Raw genomic sequence first — 26,063 nt, 5'->3', positions numbered from 1 at the left:
TATTTTTTTTTAATGTTTAGTACAGAAAATGAGTAAATAGACAATTATTCATGTTTATTATGGTTCCACTTTAATTAGAAATTAAAAACATATCTTACGTACCTATACAGAACATAAGTACTAATCTGTGTTAGATCTACTTTGTTTTAGCCAGCTCTTGATAGCCTCACAATTTAAACAGATCATGATTACAGTAGTGGAGTTTAAATGTAAATTTAGAGAGGAGTCTTCATTCAGATAGCATCCTCACTAAGTAGAAAGAACAACAGAATTACTAGCTAAAGGTATTAAACGCATGTTAAAAATGAAGATGAAAACTAGACTCAAATAACATCTTTATTCGAATGTGTGTGTGTGTGTGTGTGTGTGTGTGTGTGTGTGTGTGTGTGTGTGTGTGTGTGTGTGTATGTGTGTGTGTGTGTGTGTGTGTGTGTGTATTTTAATTTGCTGTCTATGAAAAAAAAAGTAAAGATTTGTTGACATCGAGCAGTGGGTGAAGGTCGAGCAGTGGGTGAAGCTGACTCCAGTGGGCTGCTGAATGAGTGGGAAACCACTTGTCGTAGGATGTGACGCTCATCTTTCTGGACATTTTTTGCTTCAATGGAATTTACATTTTAGAAGTGTTTTGTTTTCACACTTGTCTATGTTAATATGCACACACTCAAAAGATCACATGCTTTCATGATATTGGTCACATTTTCAGTGACTGGTATAATTAGGAAAATGGAGGAACAATATGACATTTTGCTACTGAACTAAACAGTCTGCAGGCGTTTGTTTGTATTTTATAAACAAGTGTTTATACCCACACACACACAACACTAAATTCTGTAAAATAGAAGTAACAATGTAACACTTAAATTTATTTTATGAATAGGCTAACACACAGGTTTAAACAAACACAGCACCAAATTCCAAGATGCACACAACAATGTGACACATGTTGAAACTCACAAACACTGCATTAAATTAGATTAATGTAAAATTTCATCTAAAATTCATTTTACAAGTGAGTTTTACACCCATGTTGAAATACACACACTGCAACAAATTCAGATATGAATGTAACATTTGTTCAAATTTCCCTGTGAGTTTAAAAAAAAAACCAAACAAACACACACACACAGAGAGAGACCAGTGGATGATAATGTGTACTAATACTAATTATTCACTATTCTACGAGAGTCTTTACTAGGCTATATTTTCGATCCATAAATGTTCACTTACTTAGTCATGACTTGCATCTGTGACGGCTCCGCAAGGAGCAGGACGCAAAAATGTCTCTCGATGCAGACAGACATTTATTTACACTAGACGAGTCACTGAGAAACAATAAACGATATGGCACTCACATGAATCAAACCGTGCAACGTGATACAAACGATGACCGATAAACAAGCGCACTAACACAGACGCTAACACCTACAGTGACCGACAACAAGCTACCCCAACACAGGGGTTTAAATACATACATAAACGATGTGAACAACCAGGTTCAAGTTCGTGGTAACAAACAATGAGACAGTCACACAGAAAACAGTCAACAGTAATCTGACAAGTGAGAAAAGGCGCGTAACGTTACAGCATCCTAAAACACTTTAGTTTTAGTACATTTTGATGCATATAATACCTGAACAAGCCAGAATACCTGGTCTCACAAAGGGTTTGAGAGAATTTGGAATTTCATGCCCAATGTGTGGCTGTGATTTGGTCCAGATTATACGTTGGATATATTTCAAGGAAGACTGGGTTGTGGCTGAAATATTGCCCAAATGATCCCTTAAGTCATTGCAGTCATTTCAGGGTGGTATTTGGGACAAATGAAAGTAGTAAGTGTGGATCAGAACTGGGCCGTAAATCGTTTGCTACTTGGGTTGCCAGTTATAGCAAATCGTTTTAGCGGTTATTCTGCAGATTTAGACAATGCCGTATATTATTTTCACAGTTTCACAGCGCGGTCCAAATCGAACAGGTTCGCTTCTGTCACATCTTAGGGTAGATAGCCGGAACGCACGAAACTACGAAGGGCTCAAGAGATGACCAAAATTCGTGTGTGGGGTGCAAATTACCATACTGTGTAGGAGCTGACGAGGAATATTTCTCGATAAATAAACTAATCATAGATAAATAAATACCCGTGCTCTTTTGTTGTTGTTGTTGATGATGACGTTACGTCTTAGATGCAGTGCTCTTCAAAATACCACCATAATTCAGCATTAATTTAATGCATCTCTGGCACTGTCACTGATGTTTTAAAGTGACCTAAAATATCCAACAACTGGTATTCACTAAAGAACAATATCAACATCACACAAGAAAGTAATTCAGTAATTCTAAGAAATATCCTGAACATCAAGACAACTTAATTAAAGGAAGAAAGGCATACGTTTACCATTAATTATTTGCTACATTGATATCTAGATGTGTAGAAATAACAATTAGAGAGGGAAAAACAATGTAATCTAATTAAAACGCAAGAACTGTAATGAATATAGATCATATATGGTAACATCTGTTCCAATTAAATTAACATTGGGGGGAATCGTTGTTCACCACAGCTATTATTATTGTTGTTGTTGTTTTTGTTTCTGTTGTTGCTTTAAGAACATTATGTTATTACTAGTATACATTTTATCACGACTCAAAAGAGACTTATTTTCATTAACACAAGCCTGTCAAACCTCTGACGGCATACGAAAAACCGACTTTATCTTTGCATCTTTTTAAAATCGGAGAGATTTTCTTAAGCCTGAGATGCTCCTTTTTGCCTTTGAAAACACTTGATCTTGTGTGCCTGATCATAATCCATCCTCTCAGGTGGGACTATGTATCTTACCTTAACTGGTGATAAAAACGCAAACTAGCCCTATTTACACATTTATTTTATTGTGTTTAAATAGGCTAACATTATTTTTAGTGTGGTAGGTGTTCATGATTCTCTGATATCGAGAAAGCTTTGTGTTTTCCGTTTTTTCACCTTTGGTGTCGTTTCATGGAGAGGTGTGCAGGGCCCACACAACAGAAAGTTTTCATCCCTCTCTTTCCGCCGTCTTTGCTCGATACAGTTACGATATTTTATACCAAGAGAGAAAACAGTGTCCTAATACATTTTATACAGTATTCATGAGGAAAGCGTTTCATTTGTTTATATTAGTATCCGCCGGTATAAAAAGTAGCAAAGGAACGAAGCTCTAAGTATAAATGGCCAGCAGAGGGCAGCATTAACTCAGTATTTGAGCAGCTTGTTGTTTCGCGTCAACCTACTTAAAGAACCACCATTACAGTAAAGGGTTGAATGAAAAGGCACTAAAATCTAAACTTTTAATGCAGCATATTCAATACTGAACAAATGCCTACTTACAAAAAACAAATCTTATATAAAGTTGTAAAAAACAACTGCATGTTTTGTAGGGTAATGGTTTTCCTAAAATACATCTGAAGTTAAACCTAATTTTGACTTCCCGGAAATCTAATTCAGAAATTTTCAGTCGTCTGCATGTACGAAGACAGTTGCTATTTAATTTAGCTTTTTAAGTTAAAGGGCTGCTGTGAATATATCAATAAAACGTAATGTCTAACAGTAAATAGTAACAATTTATGGCTGACTCCACTGACCTGTCTGACTAACGTTTTACAATTTGACTTGCAAAGGTTCAGCTGCATAAGTCTTAATTCATGAAATAATTCTGTCAATTAGAACAGGGTGCAGCTAGCCTAACTGCTTCTTCTTTTGCATAGTTTCCCCTTTCTTCTGACACTGATAGAAACTAATGAGTTTTGTGGTTACTGATGTATGAAACTGAAGGACTGTGAGTCATGACATCTGACACTGGGCAAAAAGTGAACACAGATGGAAGGCTTCTGCATTTAAGGCTCCTATTGTTATAGTCTTTGCCCACTAAATGCCCACTTAATTAGCAATTGGCTTGCATAATTTCATGCTGATCTGTGAGTCTTTTATTTTTATAGCATAAAGCTCATAATGTTTTCTTGAGGTAGCAATTTATATGAATCAAAAATGATTTCTAAGATATATTTGGTGATCAACATAAAATGCAAATCCCTAGTCTTAAGTAATATGTAATATAATCAATTTAGCATAGGCAATTTAATAGTGCTGCACAGTGCTCTTTTCAGCTATTTTAGATAGTGCTACTCTCAGCGTGGATAACAAGTACACCCAAGTTCATTGACATCTCTTTAGTTCTACTAAAAGAGGTGATGTCACACAAATGCACATGACAGCTGATGGGTTCTAGCCTGAGCTCAGTTAGCCCATACTTTTAGGGACAGAATAGAGAGGCTAAACACAAAGCAACCAAACTGTGGAGTTCATTTGTCAGTACATTATTGCTGTCTAAAGACCCATTTCTTATAATTCTAACAGCAACCACACTGTGCTTGATACAATAAAAAACTCATTTTGAATAAAAATTATAACAGAGCTTTGAAAAAGATTTTAAAGAGTTTTGAAACATTTAATAATGAATTTTGTTTTAATTTCCAAATGTTATATGAGAGAGGATATTTTAAGACATTTAATTTTAAGGCTTACCATGGCCATAGTGTGTCAAATTTAACTGCAGGTTTTGAGCTGTATCTCGGACTTAAGATCTGGAAATCCAACAAAGAGCAGATTTCTTTCTCCAGCCTGTAGAAGAGCAGCCCACACAACCCCCCTGACCTAAGGAAACCTGCCAGAGGGTGAGACGGGTCAAGAGTTTCAAAAGAAACTGGCCTTATTAATCATTCACGCGTGCCAGTTGACGAGAACAGCTTAACCCAAGTCTTGACCCAGCATCAGGTTGGTTAAATGATTAATAGCTGTCCTTATTGTATTGAAGGATGCTGTCGGAGACATGCTCACTGCAGTGGGGTGTTTGAGAATAATATGCTGGGAAGGTGTAGGTGGTGTGCACATGAGCTTGTAAAATGCAACGTGTTAGAATCAATAAGAGACTACATGTTCTTAACCTAATGGAACAAAAATTTAAGAAACACAGCTTGGGCAAAAATCCATGTAACCTTCTAATGTAAATGAATATCCTCACTTTTGGAAAACTATCAGTGTCAGTAGAATAATGTTTCATAGTGGTTAATTTCTAGCTAAAGACCCACTTCTTGTAATTCTCTTTTTTTGAGCCAGAATGAGTAGGAGCTCCTTTTGTATTTCTTTTTTGGCGGTCTATGTAAAAGAGCACTCTCCTGGTTAGCCTGCTTGTTAATTAGGATTTGAATAGATTAGTGTCTTGAAACAGTCACATGCTAAGTATGTCATCTGTAACACTGATTGCCCGGCAACCATTCATTACCATGACTAAAGAAAGGCTACTTATTACTATGTAATGAATCTCTAATGAGGTAAGTAATTCAGTGATTGAGCTGTGATTATGTTCTTTGTAGCATACTGAATTCTAAGTGGAACAAATATCTCTATGCAGAATATATTCCAAGTGTGTATGTCTGTGTACTTAAATCATATTGCTATTTCAGTGGAAGAGGTTTCTATAGATTATATTGTTTGTTTATCTGGCACTAAAGGGTGATTGAAAACAAACAAGTTCCAAGAAATGGTGATTTACAGTGGGACTATGGCCTTGCCACTCATTTACAGCCCTACTTATGCAGTGGTTCCCCAGCCCAAAATCAAATGAGGTTTAATTAGAAAATGTGCAATTAGCATCACTCTTCCTCAGTCTGACAGGGGCCTGGGTCGGCGCCAGATCCGGCTTGAAGCACGTCTGAGACAGCTGGTCCGTTAAAGGCCGGCAGCCATCTTCTACTGCTATGCTGCTGTTTAAGGCAAGGTGCTGAAGAGGAGATCTTGAGGAGGAGATCCGAATGCTGAAGGACCAGGGGGATGAGAGGTCCCACTGGTCACTTGTTATAAGAAGTCACTTGTTATAGAAAGGAATAAGGCTCATACTTCAGAATGTTGTGCTGGTATTACTAAAAATCTAGATTTGAGTCATGCATAGATCTTTCTCCTTTCATCTGTGCTTCTGTGTACTTAACGGTGATCCAAATCTATGGGTATTCCAAAGCATTTCTGGTAGCACACACCATGCGGCTGACATTTTGTCCATTTTGTTTTTTCTAAGAAATGTCTGCACCAACTGGCTTGATTGTAGTCCCAACAACGCAGTAATCATGGTATAAGATGTGAGACAAATACTGAACTGTCACTGTTGTGGACTGATGCTAAGCAGAGCTGCTCTTGTGGGTTTTATTGTCTGACCCACTTTCTGTGCTTGACTTGACTGGGTGTCTGCTATCGCTGGGTTGTAAATCATTCAGAAATGTATCATAAACTGTGATATTCTAACGGTACATATAGTCTATTGTTCTTAGTTGTATGTTGCATGGTAAAGTGGTAACAGATTTGTTCACCCCTTAAGCTAATTGTATCTTTGTGTGCAGTTGTTTCAGATATTTTTCGCTAGGGGGCTGCGTTTATTCGATGATGTTATTGTTATTGTTGCTGTTAATGATATTGATGATAATAATGATGACAATGATGACGATGATACTATACATAATTTAAGTTTGATCATGTTGAAATTCATGGGTAGTGCAAAACAGTCTAGTGCCAGTTTATTTAAAGCAGCGTGATGAAAGCTTTAGGCTATATTAACCACACCTTTTGACTCATCGGGAGTTTTTCATTTCAATGAATGACCTTATAGAGTACAAGTGTGGACTGGGCTGGGACGCACTGATCAGCGCTCACGTTTCTGTGAGGCATGTTGGGTTGCGGAGAAATTGAACCCAGTCTCGATGGTTGTTACTAAAACGCGTTATGGATTACAGTTACACAGGACTGTGATGCTAAACAGTTTAAATGCTGCTGCTGTGATATCTAGAAAGAGACACTGAGAATGGGTAAAAAACAGGATTATAAATGGGACCGAAAAATATAACATTGCGAGATATGTGCACAAGAGCGCGCATGCTGGTGATTTCGGTAATATCTTGGTATTGAACCAGAGGGTTCTAGTCGAACTTAGTTTATGTGAGCTATATCCACGCCAGCGAGTGTGGAAACAAACCTTGACACATCGGACTAATGTAACATTTAAAAGGTTTAAAGGACATAACTGGGTAAATAAAATTGTGTTTTGGCACCAAAATAATTAATGACAAGATCCTCCCATCTATTTGTGTCACGTTTTCTAGTTTACTTGCAGTGAATATAGTGAATAATAGGCATCTAGAACAATTTACTGAGATTTAATCAAAAAAAATGTAATTCCACAGAGGCAGGAGGAGCAACTGATCTCGGATCTCGGGCTACTCTTAGGGGCAGAAGATATGAATAATGTAGATCGTCACCGTCATAAACATCTATAGGTCGCACTTTTTTCTAAAGCAACAATTATGGTCGTGAAGGGTAATGTGGAAATAAGTATTCGTCTTCTCTTCTAATTTGAGTGTGACTTCAGGCATGGAAACGGGCTTGGTAGCGAATCATAAACTGAAAAATGTTGGAAGTGGAGATCCCCCTCCTTCGCCTCGCCATCATCACACACCTCCACAGCAACAGTCGCAACCATTCAATCAGTTCCAACAGCATCACCAACGTGAAATCCAAAATAATATTAACAACCATCCGTTTGGACATGGAGACGTTGCGAATCGACAACATGGTGGAAAAGAGAATATTTATGGCAACCAAGTCGAACGCTGTCATCATTCGCTGAATAAAAGTGAAGAGGAGGATCAGCCGTGCAAAACGGGGGCTCGGATGGGCAGCAGGTACGACCACTCTAACTTTGGATCAGCGAATAACAACAACAACACTAGCATCCAGTCTCAAAGTGGGAACAGTTCAGTTTTTGAGTTTAATCATTATTATGGGAATGGAAGAGGAGGGCCTTGCTTTGATCAACATGGCGGACAACAAAGCCCTGGTACGGGTATAATGCATTCGGCACAGAACAACATGGATCAAATACAAAATTCACACGAAGAGTATCATAATAACCCTTATAACCACTATCCGAACTACCGACCTGGCTACGGTGGAACTGGATATGGTATGATGAGTCCATCACGACAAGGAAACATGATGGGCCCTGGTAGCAACTCGGCTGCTGCTAGTCATGGTAAGGCTACCATGGCTTCTACCCCATCTCCGGGTGGAAATGTTGGAGGATTTCAAAGGTTTCCAGGACAAAATCAACAGCACCCTTCAGGTGCCACCCCAACTTTAAATCAGCTTCTGACATCCCCTAGCCCAATGATGAGAGGTTATGGCAGCAGCTATCAAGATTACAATAATCCTGCTCAACAACAATCAAGCATGGGACTAAGCAAAGAAATGAGCTCCCAATACAGCTCAGCAAGCCATAGTTGGGGCGGGCAACAAAGAAATCACCCAGCAATGAGTCCAGGAAATAACGGGCAAGGAAACAACAGATCCCAGGTAAATGCGCGGTGAACTGTTTGTTTGTGTATTAGGTTTGTAAAACATCTATCATCAAGGTTTCTGTTAACGTTAGCACTGTTGCTAGCCAGACGATAAGTGGCCCGCTGCTAGATCGCTAGCTACTTGTAACGGCAATGCTAACGGTAGCCTATTTTTTATGCTCAAAAGCAAGGGCGATGACGAGTATTTTCATTTGTTGTGTTCAAAAACGGTTGTTTAGGACTCCTAATCCAGGATATTTAATATATATAATTGGTAATCTAGTATCTTCCAAATGCTTGACAGAAGTAACTTGTCAAGCCCCGTCCAAGGTGACTTGTGTAGTTATCCTAGCTAGCTAGCTGGCTGGCAAGATAGCACTTTGTTAGCTAGCTAGCTAGCTAGTTGGCCTACGTTTTCTTGCGTTGAGCTAACGATAGCTAGCTAGCCAAGTTTGCTAACGCTAACACCAACACGTCATTCATTCTCGCGGAAACTGAAGACTGTATTTAGCTAACTACTTTCATGCTAATGTAATACATATCTACATGTTGTTCTTTTATTATATTAAAAACAATGTCGAGTCTTTTAAAAGCAATAATGAACATGAAATAATTACGTGAAATGATCGTAAAATAAATTTTCTGATGGTGGAACATTCTAGCACAAGATCCTGGCTATCTTAACATAAGCTAGCTAGTGTAACTAGTAGCCTGTTATTTTTGCATCCTGCTAACTAGCTAGCTAGTGCGGTCACTTTTTCACTGCCAAGACTAATTTTAGCTGTTACGTGTCCGTCTTTCTTTAAAAAAAAAAGTCGTTTTTTTTTCCCTCTCGGAAATAGCTGAACTAGCTAGCGTTATCGGTTAGATACATTCGAGTCAAAGCCCAACATGTAGCGTAAGTGTAAGCGTTAAGGCTAAAGCTAAAATAAACTTAGCAGTGGTTGCTAGCTGAAGGACTGAGGATAGCTGAGCTAACCTAGCTAGCTTGATTTTTGGTCAGTTAGCTATCCTATCTAACTACTGGGCTAAAAACAGCCGTTCTCTAAGTTTTGCTTATTGTTACATTGGCAAACTTGTATACAATATCAGAATCTTGGTTATTTAAATGAAATATTGTAGCCAACATATGTTGTGGGACATTTTATATTGTGATGAGAGCTTAACCAAATAGACAGATAGCTAGATAGCTACAGTATTTTGACCAGATCACCCATGTGTAGCTGTGATTGTTGGTTCGCGGCGGAGACAGCACGAAAAAGAATTTGGAGAAGTTCAAGCCTGCTTTACACTTCCAATTTTGATGTCTATAGAAGTGACGGATAAAGAATCTTACTAATATAGTTCCCTTTTCTTAGTCCAATGTCTGAACGTTTGTTGAATGCTTGTGTTCATAACCAGCTATATAACGTTTTAATTCTGATAAATCTGTGCAACATTTTATTTTCGCTACATTACAGCAAAATGTTTTTAAGAGGATTACAGATATACCTAACCACATTTTTTACATCTTGTGCCATTTTACAGTGCAAGTTAAAATATGTTTGTGCTTCTGACTGGATCATTATGGTCTGTAATAAGGAAAATGCATCTTCAAAACGGTTATTATATTAGCAACACGTTTTTGTTTGTGGTGGATCAGCAGTCCCTTTAGACTTGTATTCTTGGGTGATGTGCTTTTGGGCAGTGCATGCTCTTCAGTAGCACCTCTGTGGATGAGTAGCTCTGACCTTCACACATGCAGATTAGCCATGTGCTCACTAGGTGTTATTGCCAGCTATCTCAGCAGGAAATGTATGGAGCATTTGTGCTCCTGCGCCCTGGTTATTCCCAGGGCCTGTCCAGCCTCGATCTGACTGAAGGAGGTGCCAAGATACTGGCCAGCCCTCCTATGTGTCACTGATCCTTGTGTTGTGAAAAAAGTTGTGACCACTAGGCAGTGTTTATATTCATTTAATGATTTTAAAGAGCAGTAAAAGGTCATATATTGTAGTCGTTTTATTTCCTTTAGGCTTGGCTAACTGTTTATTAGTTGTTTTTAGTGATATGTCATTATGATAAATAGCCTATTTCCGCCATTATTGTGATGTACAGGGACTAAATAGACTAAATTAGGCAGCTTCCACTCAGTCATGAACCATTTTTTGCATGAACAGTAAAACATACTTTTGTCTTGTAGAGCAAATAATATTAGAATACAGATAATAATTATGCTATAATAAGAATCCCCATTTACTTCTTATTTTAGACCACCAGGTATCCTTGTTTAATTATATGATGATTATTCAGCATGACCCTTTAGAACATTAGTTGGGCAAAATGAGCTCTGTTTAATTGCTCCTCTCTTGTTGTTCCAATAAAAATTCTATATCACCATTTTCCTAACTTTAATATCACATGTGGCATTAATGCTTAAAAAACAGTTATTCTTGTCAGTTACAGTAAAAGAAAACTTAGGCTACATTAGGTGAGTAGATTTCACTTGACAACTGACTTTCAAAATGACAGATTACTGTGTGATTGTGATTGTGATGAGTTTTCTTCTATAAAGTGTTTTGCTGTAGTGTTAAAGGAGGATCTTTTAAGTCAAGAGTTAGGAGTATTTTATGTTAGTCATTATATGTATACACGTATGCATGTATCTGGGATATAGGTGAGGGTATGTGTGTAAGGGAAGGAGAGAGTCAAAGAGAAAGAAGGCAAGCGAGTGACTGGAAATTGCAGTGTGCCACAGCACAGTTGCTGACACTTAAACTGCTCGTTTAAAGTGTCCTTGCACGCTTTCTCGATTGCAGACATTTTCTGAGAGTGCTGCTTCAATTGCCCTGAATTTGGCAGTGATATGAGAAGATTAGCTTGGATAGCTCTCACTCTTTTTGGCAAAGCCAACTCATTTGAGACTAAACCTGACTCCCCCTATCAGGGGATGGCACACTGCCCTGAATTTCTGCACTTGCCTGCCATTGGGCTATATGAGTGCTATCGTCAGCTCAGCAAGGTCAGGAATGATAGCCTGTGTCTTTGTCTTCATTTTGTAAGGTCATAAAAATGATAATGATTTAGAATTGTCACACTTCACACTGCACTCTCTTGGTAAACTACTGCAACACCCTCCAACAGGTGGCACCTATGGACGCAATGGCCATGAAGCGATCCCAGATCTATGGCATGGGTAACAGCCCTTATTCTCAGCAGCAGCCAGGTGGAACTTATTCCAGCCAACCATATGGAGCACCTGCTCCACACCGATACCCAATGGGGATGCAGGGGCGTGGCCAAGTTGGTATGGGAGGGATGCAGTACCCTCAACAACAGGTATGGTCATTTCAAGGTAACTTTTTTGGCTTTCTGGTATTGTACAAGAATTATATTTCTTGAGAAATTTACACCAAATAAACTTGTTATAACAGTTGGTTTTTGCTGGGGGCTTGTAGAGCTATAGAGAGGGTATATGATCCTGTGGGGGAGTAGTACATGATGGATCACAGTGTTGACTGAGCACAGTAGGATCTAATGTTCCTCTCTGTTAGGGAAGGCAAGGCTTGGGTAGGTTGGGCTCGATAGTCGTCTTCTGCTCTACTGCTATATTTAGCCTGACCTGCTGGTTGGAGTGAAGCACTGCTCTGAAGACTAGATGGCTCACACATTGTCCTTGGCTGCTGATACATAGTATGTGTATGGGATGTATGTATATGTAAAACCTAAATGCAGTACCACACACAATATCTAACTGTATAGGCCCAGTGGAAAAGAATAACCGAATGTCCTTTTTGTATCTGGTTATTAAAATCCTAACCAAAAGGGCTGGAATCCAGCCTTGCTTTGTTTTCATTTTTATTCTCACACATGCACAGTCACTTACTCACCCATTCCAAGAAACAGACTAAAAACATTTGTCTTAGCATTTGTGTTTAGCAACACTGAAACCTATTCACTTTGCATATATTTATTGGAATGTAGTATTATTGTTGGAACAACATTATATCCTGAATGCTGGCTATTCTCTGCTGCCTTCCGTGCCCATTCTGCTGGTTTCTGATATAAGATAAAATTCTGCCAGTCTCATTGAGACTGCCTAGTGTGATTTCCCCTGGTCATGGCTGAAAGATTGAAATCGGCAGAAAACATTCTCTGCCTGTAGAAGAATGGAAAAAGACACACTGACCAAAGACCACCACCTCATTGTGGCCATCGCATAATTAGATCATTGCAGGCTGGAGGCTTTATGTAATCTTTAACCCGAGGGAGGGTAACGTGTCAGTAATGCTGTTATTTTCGCTCTCGCTGACCTGAAAGGCTAGTAATGACTCTTTATTTATTTTTTTTTTTGCTTTTGTTTTGTTTTGTTTTTTGCCTTCTGAGGGCCTAGACAGCTTGAGTACAGAGCTTTCTCCAGACTTACATGAAATTGGGCATTTTAACCATTCAGATGTCAAGGGGGCTCTGCTGTTATTTACACTGACAATATTAGGGAATGTGTGGTTCAATGGGTGGGGGTGATGCTGATTACCGATTTCATGCTTGCAGGATCAGTCATGGCCAAGAACCGTGATGATCCTCTGAAAATAATCTGTTATTCTGTTATTGAAAACAAACAAATCGCATGTCATGTCACAATGGCATTGGCATAAACACAGCACCCTGGCGAGCTTCTACGGACCTGTGTGACCATGCATCACCTCCACACTGGCAGTTCACTGTAGGGCTTCCAGACACTGACAGACTCTTGGGCTGAGCACACCAAGTTAACTAACTTTAGGATCATATTGTAAGACTTATGGTTAAGCCCTCCAAGCTTAAAATATTTGTCTTACAGCTTTTTGATATTTGTGTTTTTACTGCCATATTGTAGAGCTAAGAGGCTTCCTGCCACTCACAAGTGGCTAGAATCAGACCTTTGAGCCTTGGGGGGGGGGGGGTCTTATGGGTGCATAGTTTAGCATTTTTGGCATGAAGCCTTTTCTGATTTTTGTACCATGCTTCTGTGTATGATGAGCCTTCACTTGGGTGGTGTGCTACATCATATACTGGATGACTGACCATGCTTTGTGACTGCCTTTGTTGTCAAGTTTCAGAAAATAGAACATTAAGGTATAGCATTAGAATTTTTGCTAAGCTTTCTCCATATGTCCTTATTTTAATCACAACAATGCTAAGCACTATTAAGTTTACAGTTAAATTCACATCTGGTGATTTTTAAAAATGGCTTCAACTTTGCTTCTTCTGCAGAACAGGGCTATTTGCTGTTTTTAATAAAAATGGACAGGACCCTAAGATTGGGTCCTCAAAATGACTATCTCTAGTGAAAAACAGCATTACACTGGGTGTCAAAAAGGATATCTTGGTCAAAATACTGAAAATGTCCTTTAATACTCCATCTGTGCTGTGAGTTCACTGGTTATGGGGAGGGGCGTTTGAGTGTGCACTGTCATAATGGTGACTGGCTTTTGTTCTGTATTTGGCCTGAATGACAAATGCAAATGACTTCAGATGAAGCAAAGGGATGTGCCAAATAGCATCTGTTCCCCTGTAAACCTGTTACATAAGGCTGTCACAGAGTCAGATTGCAGTGGTGTGTGTGTGTGTGTGTGTGTGTTTGGGGGTGGGGGGAGGGGTGACGGATCTTGCTGCATTTCAGTATCAGTTACACACACCCCCAAACCCCCCTCTGCCCCTGCCCCCATACTCGACTCATCACGGTCCCTCATACTGGCAGCAGCCTGTTGAAGGTGTGGTTCTACCACTCCTGATTTTTCTCTTTTGTTGGAAGTGGGCCCATGTGTTGCAGCTCGTGATGAATTGATATAGGAGACAGCAGTGGCAGCAATGTTCCCAACAGATGGCTCCTTCCGCATTCATTCGTTCGCTAAGGCAAGCTGCCGTCAGACCTGTTTTCTCAGGCCTCGGGCGGCGACACTATAGTGTCTTTCCGGCTCCCGCTCCTGATGCAATCAGTTCGTTGTATACACTAAACTATGGAGTGCTGCAGCACTTCAGGATATATTAAAGTCCTGTTTTAGAGACAGTTCAGAGACCATGGACTTTCAGCATAAGCTACATTGGTACCACTGCCTTCCACATCAAGAGATGTGCTGAGGGGCTGGGAGCGACATCACCCATGCCCTTGTGTGGTGCCTGCGCTGAGTCTCATCATCCTGGTGTCTTTTTGCTTTCGCCCAGCAGGTGCCGGTGCAGTATGGACAGCAGGGCATGAGTGGGTACTGCCAGCAGGGCCAGGCTCCATACTTCAGCTCTCCGCAGCAGCCGCAACCCACCGGCCCCTCACAGTCCCACTATGCCCACCCCCGTGCTCCGCCTCAGCAGGTGAGTCCCCGCCTCTGTTACCTCCATACCTTTACACAGCTGGCCACCGGGAGAGATGCGCAGACATTTGCTAGTTTTGGTTGTTTTTTAAAACAGGTTTTTCATGTTCTAAAATCATTCTTCTGTTACTATTGCAGCCAACACTGCATCTGGCCAAAGCGAACACAAACACACACAGCTTGAACCTCAGGATTAGTTAGTTGGCTGTGTGTACAGCCTGCTCCTTCTGGTTTACACACCACTAGCATGTTGTGCTCTGCTGCGCGCGCACACACACACGCTCTGGTGAAGGCTTCAGTAATAAGCTGACCTTCAGTAGATTTCTCTGGGTTGTGTGCATGGGCGATACGGGCATGTTAATGACGCCAGTCATATCACCTCAGCTTCTGGTTATGACTTTGTTGTGGTGCTGGCGTTTTTTGTTTGTGTGTGTAAGGGGGAAGCGTGTAATCCTTTTTTTTTTTTTCCTTTTTTTTTTTTTTTTTTTTTTTTTTTTCCCGAATGTCTGGACTCCGACAGTCCGTGGCAAGAAGCAGGTGCAAAAGCCGAAGAAGATGGTAGGGAAAGGACGATTTTGGAGGGAATTCATTTTGTTATTTTCCTATGAGTAATGAATGGCTTTATCAGGAAATCTCAAACTTAAGAAAACATTAGTATAATTGATCTTTTTTTTTTTTTTCAGTTGGAAATTCAAAGAGGAAGCCCTTCGTTGTGTAGTGTCAGCTAACTTTACATATCTGAAACATAGATGAATATTTGAATGGTGTAAGGACGGGGCGGACAAATACACTCTCCTCCTGTGCCACCCTCCACTCCCAGTGCTGCTCCCTCCTGCAGTATCTCGGCTGTGGCTCGTGCACAGCTAGAGCAGTGCTGACTAACAGCCCGCTTTTAGATCAAAGCCGCACACCTGCATAGAGTCTTGGATCGCCTGGCTGGCCTCGCCTTTTGGAAAAACGACGGGCGAGCTGACCTGACCTCGTGCTCTCGCTTGGCGCCGGGTGGAGCCGCGCCGTGACCGTGATCGGGACTGCCTAGAAGAAACAGAATCTTCTCTTGCTGGAGAGATCGTGGACATCTGTCAAGGATCCTGGAGCAAAGCTCTGCAAATGAATACCAAGGCCTCTTCTATGACTGATTAGGGATATAGCATACAGCAGAAAGGATATTGTTAGGATTTATCTGTTCTCTCCTCTATTTTGTAAATTGTAGAGTGCTGTGGGGGGTGGGGGTGGAGAAAGACAGGAAGTGATTTACTTTCCTTCCTCTGGAGTTGTGATGTTTGACGCATCTAATAATTCTTGATGCACAAACAGTGTGCTCCTGCCCCAACCATAATCGCAAAACTACAGTAAACAAATGACAAACTAAAGACCTGTAATGTGGTCTTTCTGAAGCTGTCAGTCATTGTTTATGGAGAGTGGCACAGCACACTGTTCTGTACTCTCTGTACAGTTCTGCATCATGTGGTTTTGGGTTATTTGCTTGTTTAACTTCCTTTTAAATCAGGAGTTTTGTGTATATTAAAATGAGCTTGCCTCTTCTTCTGAACAAAATTCCTTTAGCCTTACATCTAAGCAATGCAGAATCTCTCTCTCTCTCTCTCGCTCTCTCGCACTCTCTTGCACTCTCTCTCACACACCAAAGTCAAGGAGTTGTCTCATCCATCATGGCCAGGCCTGTGGAGTGATGTGAAAGCTTGGAACAGCTGACTAGGTTAGGAAAGCACATCTCAGCAGGAGCAGCTTTTAGCTTCACTGCACTTCAGTGGCGCTGAGTGTGCTGAGTCCATACCGCAGACGCAGGTCATGGCTGGGCCTGCAGCAGCCGAGGGTGCACAGGAACTTCTGTTCAAGGGAGAAGCAAGAAGGCACATCTGTTCCCCAGGAGAGTGGTGCCTGACCTTCACGCCGCATAGTTTTCTGCTGATGCCTTCCATCTCTAGGTCTCTGCCTCTCTGGGCTGCCTCTGCCTTTTTGTTGATCTGGAGGCATCTGTTCTTATTACTGTTGAGCCATGATGTCATGGCTGGACTGTAAACAGCAGTCTTGTGGGTGTGACCTGGCCATGACCCAGTTATCACGGCACTTCACTACCCAGACACACACACACGCATGTTTCTAAATAAATGTCAGACTGTGGCATGCATGGAATTTTTTTCCCCTCTACTACACACCCACCCTATCCTACTCCACCTTCCTGTGCTGCTGTTTTGAATGGAGAAAGGTTACGCAAGAGTGCCATTTGTGTACACTGGTGAATCAAGCACGTGGCTACCTCAGACTGTACGTTGTAGAGCGTCTGTGTATTTGTTTGTCCGACGGAGTGCATTGTGTGACATCGGGTTGTAGGTAACGACGCAGCAGAAGTAAACTCTCACATTGGATTCATCTCCAGCCTGTTCTAGACCAGACTAGGCAGGAGTGTTTTCACACCTCTGGCAGCCATGTGGAATCCAACCTTTAGATCTTCCACATGCCCTTAAACATTTCAACCTTACAAGCAGCTCTGCTTGTTTGAAGCACGTAGCAGCTGAATTATGGGATGGTGTCACGGGGTGCTCCTGCATTTTTGTGAAAGCGTCACTGATCACACGCGAAGTCATGTCCTGTTGTTTTGCCATGGAAGAAAACTTGAGGCTTTCTCTCTGGCTCTCTCTCTCTCTGCAGGATTCTTCTCAGGAGGGGTATAGTAGCAGAGGTCAACCTGCTTTGACTCCTGGGAAGCCAAACCATGATGAGATGGGGATAAACCAACAAGACCGGCCGTCTAGCCTTCCGGTGAGTTCTGCCCGAACTTCTGGGCTCTGAGAAGTATTTGTTAATTTATCTTTGTGTGTGTTTAATTTCTTTTCCAGGTGCATTTGTAACCATATGTTTTTAAACTAGCACCGTTTTTCATCTGTATTTTTGTTGTAACTCTTTTTGCAGTGTCTGGCATGTTTCTCATTTTTCTTGACCTAAAGCTGGTTATGAGAGAAGCAGCAGCTATGTGTTTTGTTTTTGAGGTCAGAAACTCGCTAACAAAAAGAAAATAATGGTTCCTGGTGCCAGGGCTTCACTTGAGCCTGCCCCCCCCCCCCAAATCTGAATTTGAGAAATTCACAAGCTTCAACTCATGGAGCAGGAAGAACAGCCTTTTCTGTTAAAAAGCCATGCTGCCACTCTAATAAGCAACACAAAGCAGGGCTTGAGAAGGCCAGGAAAGTGTTTTTTCACAAGTGCTGAAATCGCCCAAAAATGTGCCAAGGAAATGCAATGGAGTGTGAGCAGGAGAGGGAAAGAGAGAGGCTGTGTGTGCGCGCGCATTCCTCTCTCACTGCAGCACTTCCTCCACTGGTGCTCTGCTCTCCACTGAGCTGTCAGCCAGCCATTGGACGCTTGGCCTGTCAGTCAAGGTGGGCTCACGGGCCTTCCGAGCCTATCACATCTGATCCAGCACACACGCATTTATATTTCTGTTCTAGAGAGCAGAGCTTGTAGATTTTACTTACCCATTTATCCATAAATTACCTCAGTGATACTATACACAGAAAAATAGCTTTTAAGATATTTTCACACTTGTATTTTGGGCCATTTGGATATAGAGTTAGTAACCCCACAGAGAGAGTCATGCGCCCTGCCCAGGAGATATGTTAGAGACACAGGACAGTGAAACCATCCACACCCCAGGGTTGGGTAGTGGGTTAACTCGAGTTGCGGTGTCATATCCATGGTGCCGTGGCATGGAGAGGCAGAGGCAGCATTGTTTCAACACCATGGCTTCTCCCTGCTGATCTATTTTTAAATCTCTCTTTGTGTCCCTCTGGCCCATTGGCCCAGTGAACCCTGCCAAGTAGGAGGAGTGAAATAGAAGAGTGTGCGTGCGTGTCTGCGTGTGTGAGGGAGAGAGAGAGCGAGAGACACAGACAGGCTGTGTGAGCATGTGTGCGTGTTGTTAACTATCTGTGGCTGACATTCAGAATCTCGTGACTCATAATGTCAACAGCTAAGATACTACAGATCAGACCTGAGGTGTTACTGAAAGCAGATTATGTTTACATATGGCAGCCTTTCATAAACTGTTAAACAGTAATTATTTAGAAGGTGGTTTTATCAGTGTTATGTTCTAAATTATGAACAGCCCTTCTTAGTCTCTTGGTCTTCCACTTTAAAAATGCGATAAAGCTGTGAGTCTATTTCTATTGGTAAACAGAAGAACACTGGTGCTGGTATTGTTAATGTGGCTGTCACCTGTGTGTGTACACACACACACACACACACACACACACACATGCAAACACAGTGAGTCTTCCTCTCAGCTCTCCCTCTGAAGTCTGAGCTGAGGCTTTGAAGTCTGGCTGCTGCTGGTAGTGTTGCCATGGAGATGTGTTGAGTATCAGCCCACTCATGGATGTGCATAGGGCTTCTTATTGATGTCTCATCAAATCATTCTTCTAATGGAATTTATAATCAGTGAACTGTTTGTTTTCCCTTATGAATGGTAAAATATTAAATTTTGCACTGCTAAGAACTCTAGTGGAAGACTATCATAAGAATGCTTGTTGTATGTTTGTTTCTCCTGTGAATCAGGGTGAGTATGGAAATGAGCTTGCTTGTTTGTTGTGAAAGAACGGAGTTCTTTACAACCGCGCATCTAACTTTTCCTCGCCAGCTTAAGCCCATCTCCATGCTGGCTGGGCTTTTTGTACTTTCCTTGTCTCTGTGGTGTACGTTTCATTTCAACTTTGGCTGGGGGGGGGTGTTGACACCACCCATCCTGGCCCATCATATGAGTAGTGTGATGCCCCAAGCTGCGCCTATGCATGTCCTTATCTTAACTAAGGAATCCCCATAAAATCCAGTGTTGGGAGGGTTTTTTTTGTTGTGGTTTTTTTTTTTTTTTTTGAATGTTCTGAGGGAACATTGCTCTCCCACACATAAACACAATGTAATCCACCTTGTTGCTACTGACGGGCCCCAAAGGAAGCATGACCTGCTGAGGCTGTGATCCAGTGAGTCTCAGAACAGCAGGCAGTTCAGTTTTGTTGGTCTTGTTTTCTCCAGTGTCAGCATGGCCTCTGTGGAGACACTGAACCTTGCACAATCGCTCTGATGGACAGCTTTTGAAACAATATGTGAAAAATGTGTCAGGATGCTGCTTGTCTAAACCTTTTGGCTGAAGAAAATGGAATTTATTAACGGATGTTATCTGTCATAGTGGAGGTCAGGAAAGAGGTTGTCCATTTCAGATGTTTGCTAAATTTTGACAGATTATTCTGGTGCATGAGCCATGGTTATCAGCACTCGTATATCAGCCTAATGCCAGCAAGTTAAAGGTCGGCCAGTGTGACCCAAGCACCTGGTGTGTCTTTCTCTGGACGCTCATCTGCATTGTGGGGTGGCCTGTTCACTGGGCTTTGCTGGGGTTTTCTGAGATGATGATGGCTTCATGTTGAATGAAACTGTGGCTGCCTATGTCTCACTGTACATGTGTGGGGGGGGGGGAGGAATTGGGTGGGGGGTACATGGCCATCTGCTCTACTGCGTAACTGGCTGAATCACCAGGCATGCTGCCCGCATGCCGGTTGGGTAATACGCAGCCTAGACCATGTTCTCCATAGCAGCCATCAGGTAGGATGAATTCCAGGATGGACAGCGTAACTCATTGCACACATCATGATACAGTATTCTTATCATCTAGTAAGACAGCCATGTTTGAAGAGAGCAGATGAAACAGGAGCATGAGTTAAAAATAATTTGATATATACCTTAAATTGCCAAATGCTGTATAAATCATAAACATTTGTCTATATAGTCCATGGGGTTAATTGATGGTTCTCTGAGATGTTTCTCCTTTTTTTTTTTTCCGCTTGTAATCTTTTCACACTATACTTGAAACAGTGATGATATTCAGGATGGTTGTGAAACCTGTATCTTTATCTTTATCGTTAGCCGTCTGTCCGTATCCTGCTTTACATCCTATTTTCGTGTCCTTGAGGTAATTTCTGCTGTGTGCTGCTGACCTTTGTGTGCATCCCCTTATAAATTATTAGCTGTCTTCTGTGAAGATTTTGAGCTGGTGCCTCACCTGGAGTAAGACAATAAAAACTCAGACTCGTTGAGGCCTTTGGTCTGCCTGTTGAAGACTCATCACTCACATCGTGTTCCATGCTTCCCAGCCAGCTTCATTCCCCTGTTCTCTCCCTCTGTCTTCATTTCCCATAAGCACATGATTAAATGAAGTGTTTATGCATGTGAGAGTCTCGCTGCACATGTATGAATAGGCTGTGATCGTGTCCATATATTCATATTCAGTATGGTGTCATATGTTGTCATGCTCCAGAAATGCTGTCTGCTGCTTAGGGACCATTGCTCTGCTCAACACCCTCCTCATGCATATCCCATCTCTCTTTATATATATATATATATATATTTTTTTTATATATTATACATGCATGCATGCATGCATGCATGCATAGATACATAGATAGATACATAGATAGATACATAGATAGATAGCATATTACGTGGACTGCAAAGTGCATGTCTGCATAAGATGATGGTCCTGAGATGTGAAGCGCCGATTCCCAGGACGGGGCTGTGTACTGCCATTGCTACAGTAAGTAGAGCAATGACGAGGCTCCAGAATTAGATGCCACGCTGGCATCAAAACAGGCCCCCTAACATTCTCACATCTTCATGCGTAGACCATGGAAAAACCAAGCAAAATCCTCAAAAAGCAATCTTGTTACAAAACTATTGATGGTGTACTGAATGTATAATTAGCAGGTTATAGGTAAAAATACGTTTAAGGTGTGTGTGTGTGTGTGTGTGTAATACACACACACACACTTTTTTTGTTTGTTTCATGTGAAACAAATATATATATATATATATATATATATATATATATATATTTTTTTTTTTTTTTTTTTTTTTTTTTTTTTTTTTTTTGTGTGTGTGTATCACGTAGTGCCAATCAATTCTTTTGAGAATGGATAGCCAAAGGCAGTGGTTAGTAAGATTAATAGGTGAGTGTTTTAACAGAGTAGCAAGGACAGACACACACGAAAGCACGCGCACACCCTTACTTCATTCATACCTCAATCAGCTGTGTCATCGCTCACTCGGAATAAATACTGCTTTGGTGTGCTTTTTATCCCCTTCCTCTCTCGGTGCCTGGAGTATTTTTGGCTCATGCAGAATTGATGTGCATTTTATCCTTTTTACCTGCTGCTTAGAGCTTTTCTTTTGCATAGCGGGGGAATAGTTAGCGTGTGTGTGTGAGGTGTGGTTGTCTTTCTCCCCAGTTTGTGCCCTACATGGAGTGTGGGCTTTTTAAATCGTTCTGTATGAAAGAGCAGTTGAAATGGCTCTTCTTGGCTGCTATGTACTTCATCAAAGGGTTCCTTTCGAAGGAGAACACAGCTAACACACGCTGGTCCTTGTTAAATTCCCTCGGCTTCATTTGGCTTTCATTCCCGTTCTCTCCCTCTGTCTTTTTGGAATAATAAGGTTGTACTACTTGGCGGGACCTTACTCTGATAAGAACTCTATAACAGGTCTGCGCTCAAAGTCCCAAACCAAGAAGTCGTGGCGAGCTTTTCCCCTAACTCGCTTGGTTTCTGCTTGGGATACAACCCATGCATCAAAGAGCTCTGCTTGAACAGTGTGGCTGTGTGGGTTCAACCTAGAACCACATTCATTAAAATGTCCTTATAATAGGAATAGCATGCTTGTCAGTCAACAAGGTGGCTTTTGGCTATTCTGCAGGATTGCACAGTTAATCCTGCATCAATTATATCAATTATATTGGGGGAAACACAGCAATTAATGCGTTAAGCATTACGCTCAGTGGACTGCAATTTCTGGTTCCAAATGTCACTGTATCAAAAAGGGTTTTGTATGGGCTGCAGTACGGAATCTCGGGTGACATTGGGGAGGTGATCAAAAAGAAGTTTGTGTTGAGTGTTTCGGCAGTGTTGCTTCCCCAGTGTGCCATCTTCTGTTATAATCCTTGTAAAATGAATTGATTGTCAGTTTTGTGGTAGTAGCACAGATCTACATTTACACTATGACCAATTAATCTTTTGTCTGTACCCATTCTGTTCACTGGATTCTAATTAGCAGATTCTGATATGTAATAATAATCAAATGACATAATTGGCCTACTTTTTGCCAGGGGATTTTGACTCAAAATTAGAGCAAAACTCTTATCAAACCATGTTACTCAGACAGGTCTTACAATCTGCTTTGGGTGAACGTGGTGTGTAATGCGGCCACTGGAAACTTGCATCCCTCGTTTACTCTTGTCTGTGTTTTTGTTAACTAATTAGTTCCCAGGCCAGAGATTACATTAGAGCTGTTATTATGGTTCCCAGGTCTATGCAGTCCCAGTGTAAATGGCGCTCTGTTCATGTGTGTCTTGTTTTTGAGCTGACCTCCTTTTGTTCTTCCTTGTATGGGGCCTCTGCACTCTTGCTGCCTGCCATTTTGGCGTGCTGGGATGTCTTGTCCAGTTGTCTACGGCACTGTAGACCTGAGTGGTGGGCTGTCCTTTCGTTGCACGCCTGCATGTTGGCTTGTTGGAGGTGTGTTGGATTTGATCTCTTGCTGGGTAAAAAGTGGTCGTCGTGGTGGGGTGGCATCACAGCCGCGTGCGCACGGAGCTGAGGCCGGGAGCGTCTTGTCCCGCGCTGCTCTGTTGAGGCTTCGAACACGAGACACCCAGAGGCACCGAGCCGTAGAAAATCAAAGCATGTCGTTCGGCGGAAACGCAAGACGCGGGTTGGTCTCTCTCGTGCTCTGCAGTCAGGTGTGTGAGAGACCCTCATCTGAATTGGCTATATTTTTTTTTAAGTTGACATCTAGCCGCAACTTGCGTCGAGATCTCTTTTAGCATCTCATGAAAAGGAAATGTTAAAGATGTGAAGATATTGGCGTTACAAACAGTGTTTCTAGCTTACAAAAGGGTGGAAGGAGAAGGGAAGCTGCTGGGCGTGCATGTGCGCGCGCACGCTCTAGAGAGGGCTGGAAGCCGAGCGGTGCCTTAGCGTGCGGCATAAGAACAGGTCTAAATAAAGGAAGCGCACTGGATGTGGGGAAGAATGGGACAGGATGGCAGACGGTTCGGAGAGCCAGCACACCCCTCTCCACACCCTCACTCCCTTTGTGGATTACGGTTGTCTTTTCACTTGTTTCAGATGTCTCAGCTGGGTTTGATCCCCTCTCCTGAAACAAGCGCGTCTCCCTGCTTTTTGCAGTCCTGGCTGCTGTTCCTGTCTCCCTCCATCACCCCCCCCCCCCCCCCCCCCCCCCCCCCCGAACCAATCTTCCTCTCACTCTTTCTCTAGCTCTCTCTGACATCCTCCCTCTGTCTGTCTCCGTCTCTGCTCCTGTCCCATCCCTCGTGCATAAGCGGTGATGGTGAGGGGGAGGCTTGTCTTCACAGAGAACACAGCTGTGCTGAAAAACACCCAACCGTCTTTCTCGCGCGCGCTCTCACTCACACTCTCACACACACACATTGTGTACACACCCCTTTTGTGCTGCATTCTAATTTACTCTGAGTGTGTGCTTGAAAGCAGTGCTGTTTATTCTTCAGCCCTGGAGGCTGGCGTGCATCTTGTCAGTGCTCTCCTCTCCTCCATCCCTCCTCGCCTCTCCTCTCCTCCATCCCTCATTTCTCCCCTCTTCTTGCTTCCCTGTTCCTTTTATTCCTCTCCCTCTCTCTGTGCTCTGTGACTCGTTCTCCATAATTAGGACGGGCATGGAAAATGAGAGGGGGGTGGAAGGTGGGGGGTGGATGCTGATGAGGCAGACAGGATAGGGAGCTGATAGGCTGAGCAGTTGGCAGGGGGCGTCAGGGGGATGGGGAGCAGCGATGCCATTGGCTCGCCTTGCCCCAGAGGGACTGAGTGATGGATGGAGGGTCTGTGTGTGTGTTTCTGCACGGAGCTAGGCTCTTCTCATCAACAGCTCATCAAATCAGCCACTGCTTCAGCTCTGCTTGCTCCACTCACCCTGCTGCAAGTGTGTTAGTCATTGCCTGCGCCAGGGAACGGAGCTCTTTGCTTTTCATCCAAATTTTTATCTGTTGTGGGTTTTTCCCCTCACCTTCCACTTTTCTTTCTCTCGTCACATAAAGACCACACCGTCTCATTAGAGCTGTCTGCGTGCAAACACAAACTCAACGCAGCCCTGTACTCCTGCGTCATTGTACTCATCTAATTACATCGCTGCATTGCTCTAATTGACTGAGTGGATCATAGTAACGGGGCTTTCTGGCCTCAGACCATGCTGTACCGGGGCTCGCTAATTGATGACTAAGGCAGAGCTTGGCTTGACCATGCAGTTGTGATGACCTTGAGAGTATCAGGGAACTACGCTGGCTCTTAAAGTACCTGATGCAAACTTTAAGCCAGTGACCCACTGTCTACCTGAAGCTCAGAAGCTGGTAGCGAATTGGGGGCCTTCCGAGGTAGAACAAACAGGAGCTTCAGCTAGTGAGGTGTTTGCACGCTGGCTGGCACCCAAGGTGCCTCTTTCGTGCCCCTCGACATGAAATGAAGAACTGTCTGCCATTGCAAAGATTAGATTAGTAAGTTATGAAGTGAGACTTGTGAGTGTAGTGGGCAGGGGTTGGATATATATGCATGCCTGCATGCTATGATTACATGGAACCCAGCTCTGTCTTTGTCTTTTTGTTCTTACATTGATAAAATAAGAAAAAAATGATTACGTGTGTCTCACAAGCACCTACTGACTCGATTAGACTTTCCATTTATAAGTCTTGCGTGAGATTTAGCTTCAGATATGGAGTGGTGCGGTTGTTCTTTCCAGTGCTTTCATCTTCCCTTCTCTCCTCTCATTTCCATCACCAAGATACCAAAACAAAAGTGAGCACACTTTTAGAATGCCGCCGGAAACGCACTGCTGCTAAGACCTTGTGTCTGCCCTCCACAGCCAGCTGCACATGAACGTAAATGGACATCCTGTCAGACCTCTAGGCATCAACCTCCCCTCCAGAGGAGCGCAGGGACGAGCTCGGAGCCGTATGAAGATCAGAGCCTGTGTTGGAGCCGTGTCTGAACACGTGCTTCTTTTTTGGGGTCCCCTGATAGCGTATGCTTGTGCAGGAGCCATGTGGTCTGTTCCTTTGATTTCGGGACAGGATTGTTCCTGGGGATCCCAGGGCTCGGGCCATCAGCACTGCTCCCCATCAGCCGCCTCCCAGCAACTGTTACCAAGACAGCAGACAGCAATGGCAGCAGCTGGCATCATGCCAGCTCCAGTGGTTGAGGAAAGGGGGTGGAAATAGATGGGGGATGGGAAACTGTCACTCTCTCA

At 42.5% G+C, this 26,063-nt stretch overlaps 1 protein-coding gene across 5 annotated transcripts in view; it reads left to right on the top strand.

The window, feature by feature from the left end:
- The first annotated feature begins 7,304 nt into the window (after window positions 1–7,304).
- Window positions 7,305–26,063, top strand: part of arid1b (AT rich interactive domain 1B (SWI1-like)) — a 42,497-nt gene continuing 23,738 nt past the window's right edge. For 2 of the 5 annotated variants that reach the window (XM_035524265.1, XM_035524264.1), the window contains exons 1-4: window positions 7,306–8,425; window positions 11,530–11,724; window positions 14,590–14,733; window positions 17,403–17,513. In XM_035524265.1, coding sequence (XP_035380158.1) covers window positions 7,445–8,425; window positions 11,530–11,724; window positions 14,590–14,733; window positions 17,403–17,513 — 1,431 coding nt within the window. In that variant the 5' untranslated portion in view covers window positions 7,306–7,444. Of the gene's footprint in view, window positions 8,426–11,529; window positions 11,725–14,589; window positions 14,734–17,402; window positions 17,514–26,063 lie in introns of all 5 variants that reach the window. The other 3 variants (XM_026998498.2, XM_035524262.1, XM_035524263.1) reach the window with 3 other exon arrangements.

The sequence above is a fragment of the Electrophorus electricus genome, chromosome 3 (genome assembly GCF_013358815.1).
Source record: "Electrophorus electricus isolate fEleEle1 chromosome 3, fEleEle1.pri, whole genome shotgun sequence".
Lineage (NCBI taxonomy): Eukaryota > Metazoa > Chordata > Actinopteri > Gymnotiformes > Gymnotidae > Electrophorus > Electrophorus electricus.
This window is presented reverse-complemented; position numbering and strand designations above follow the sequence as displayed.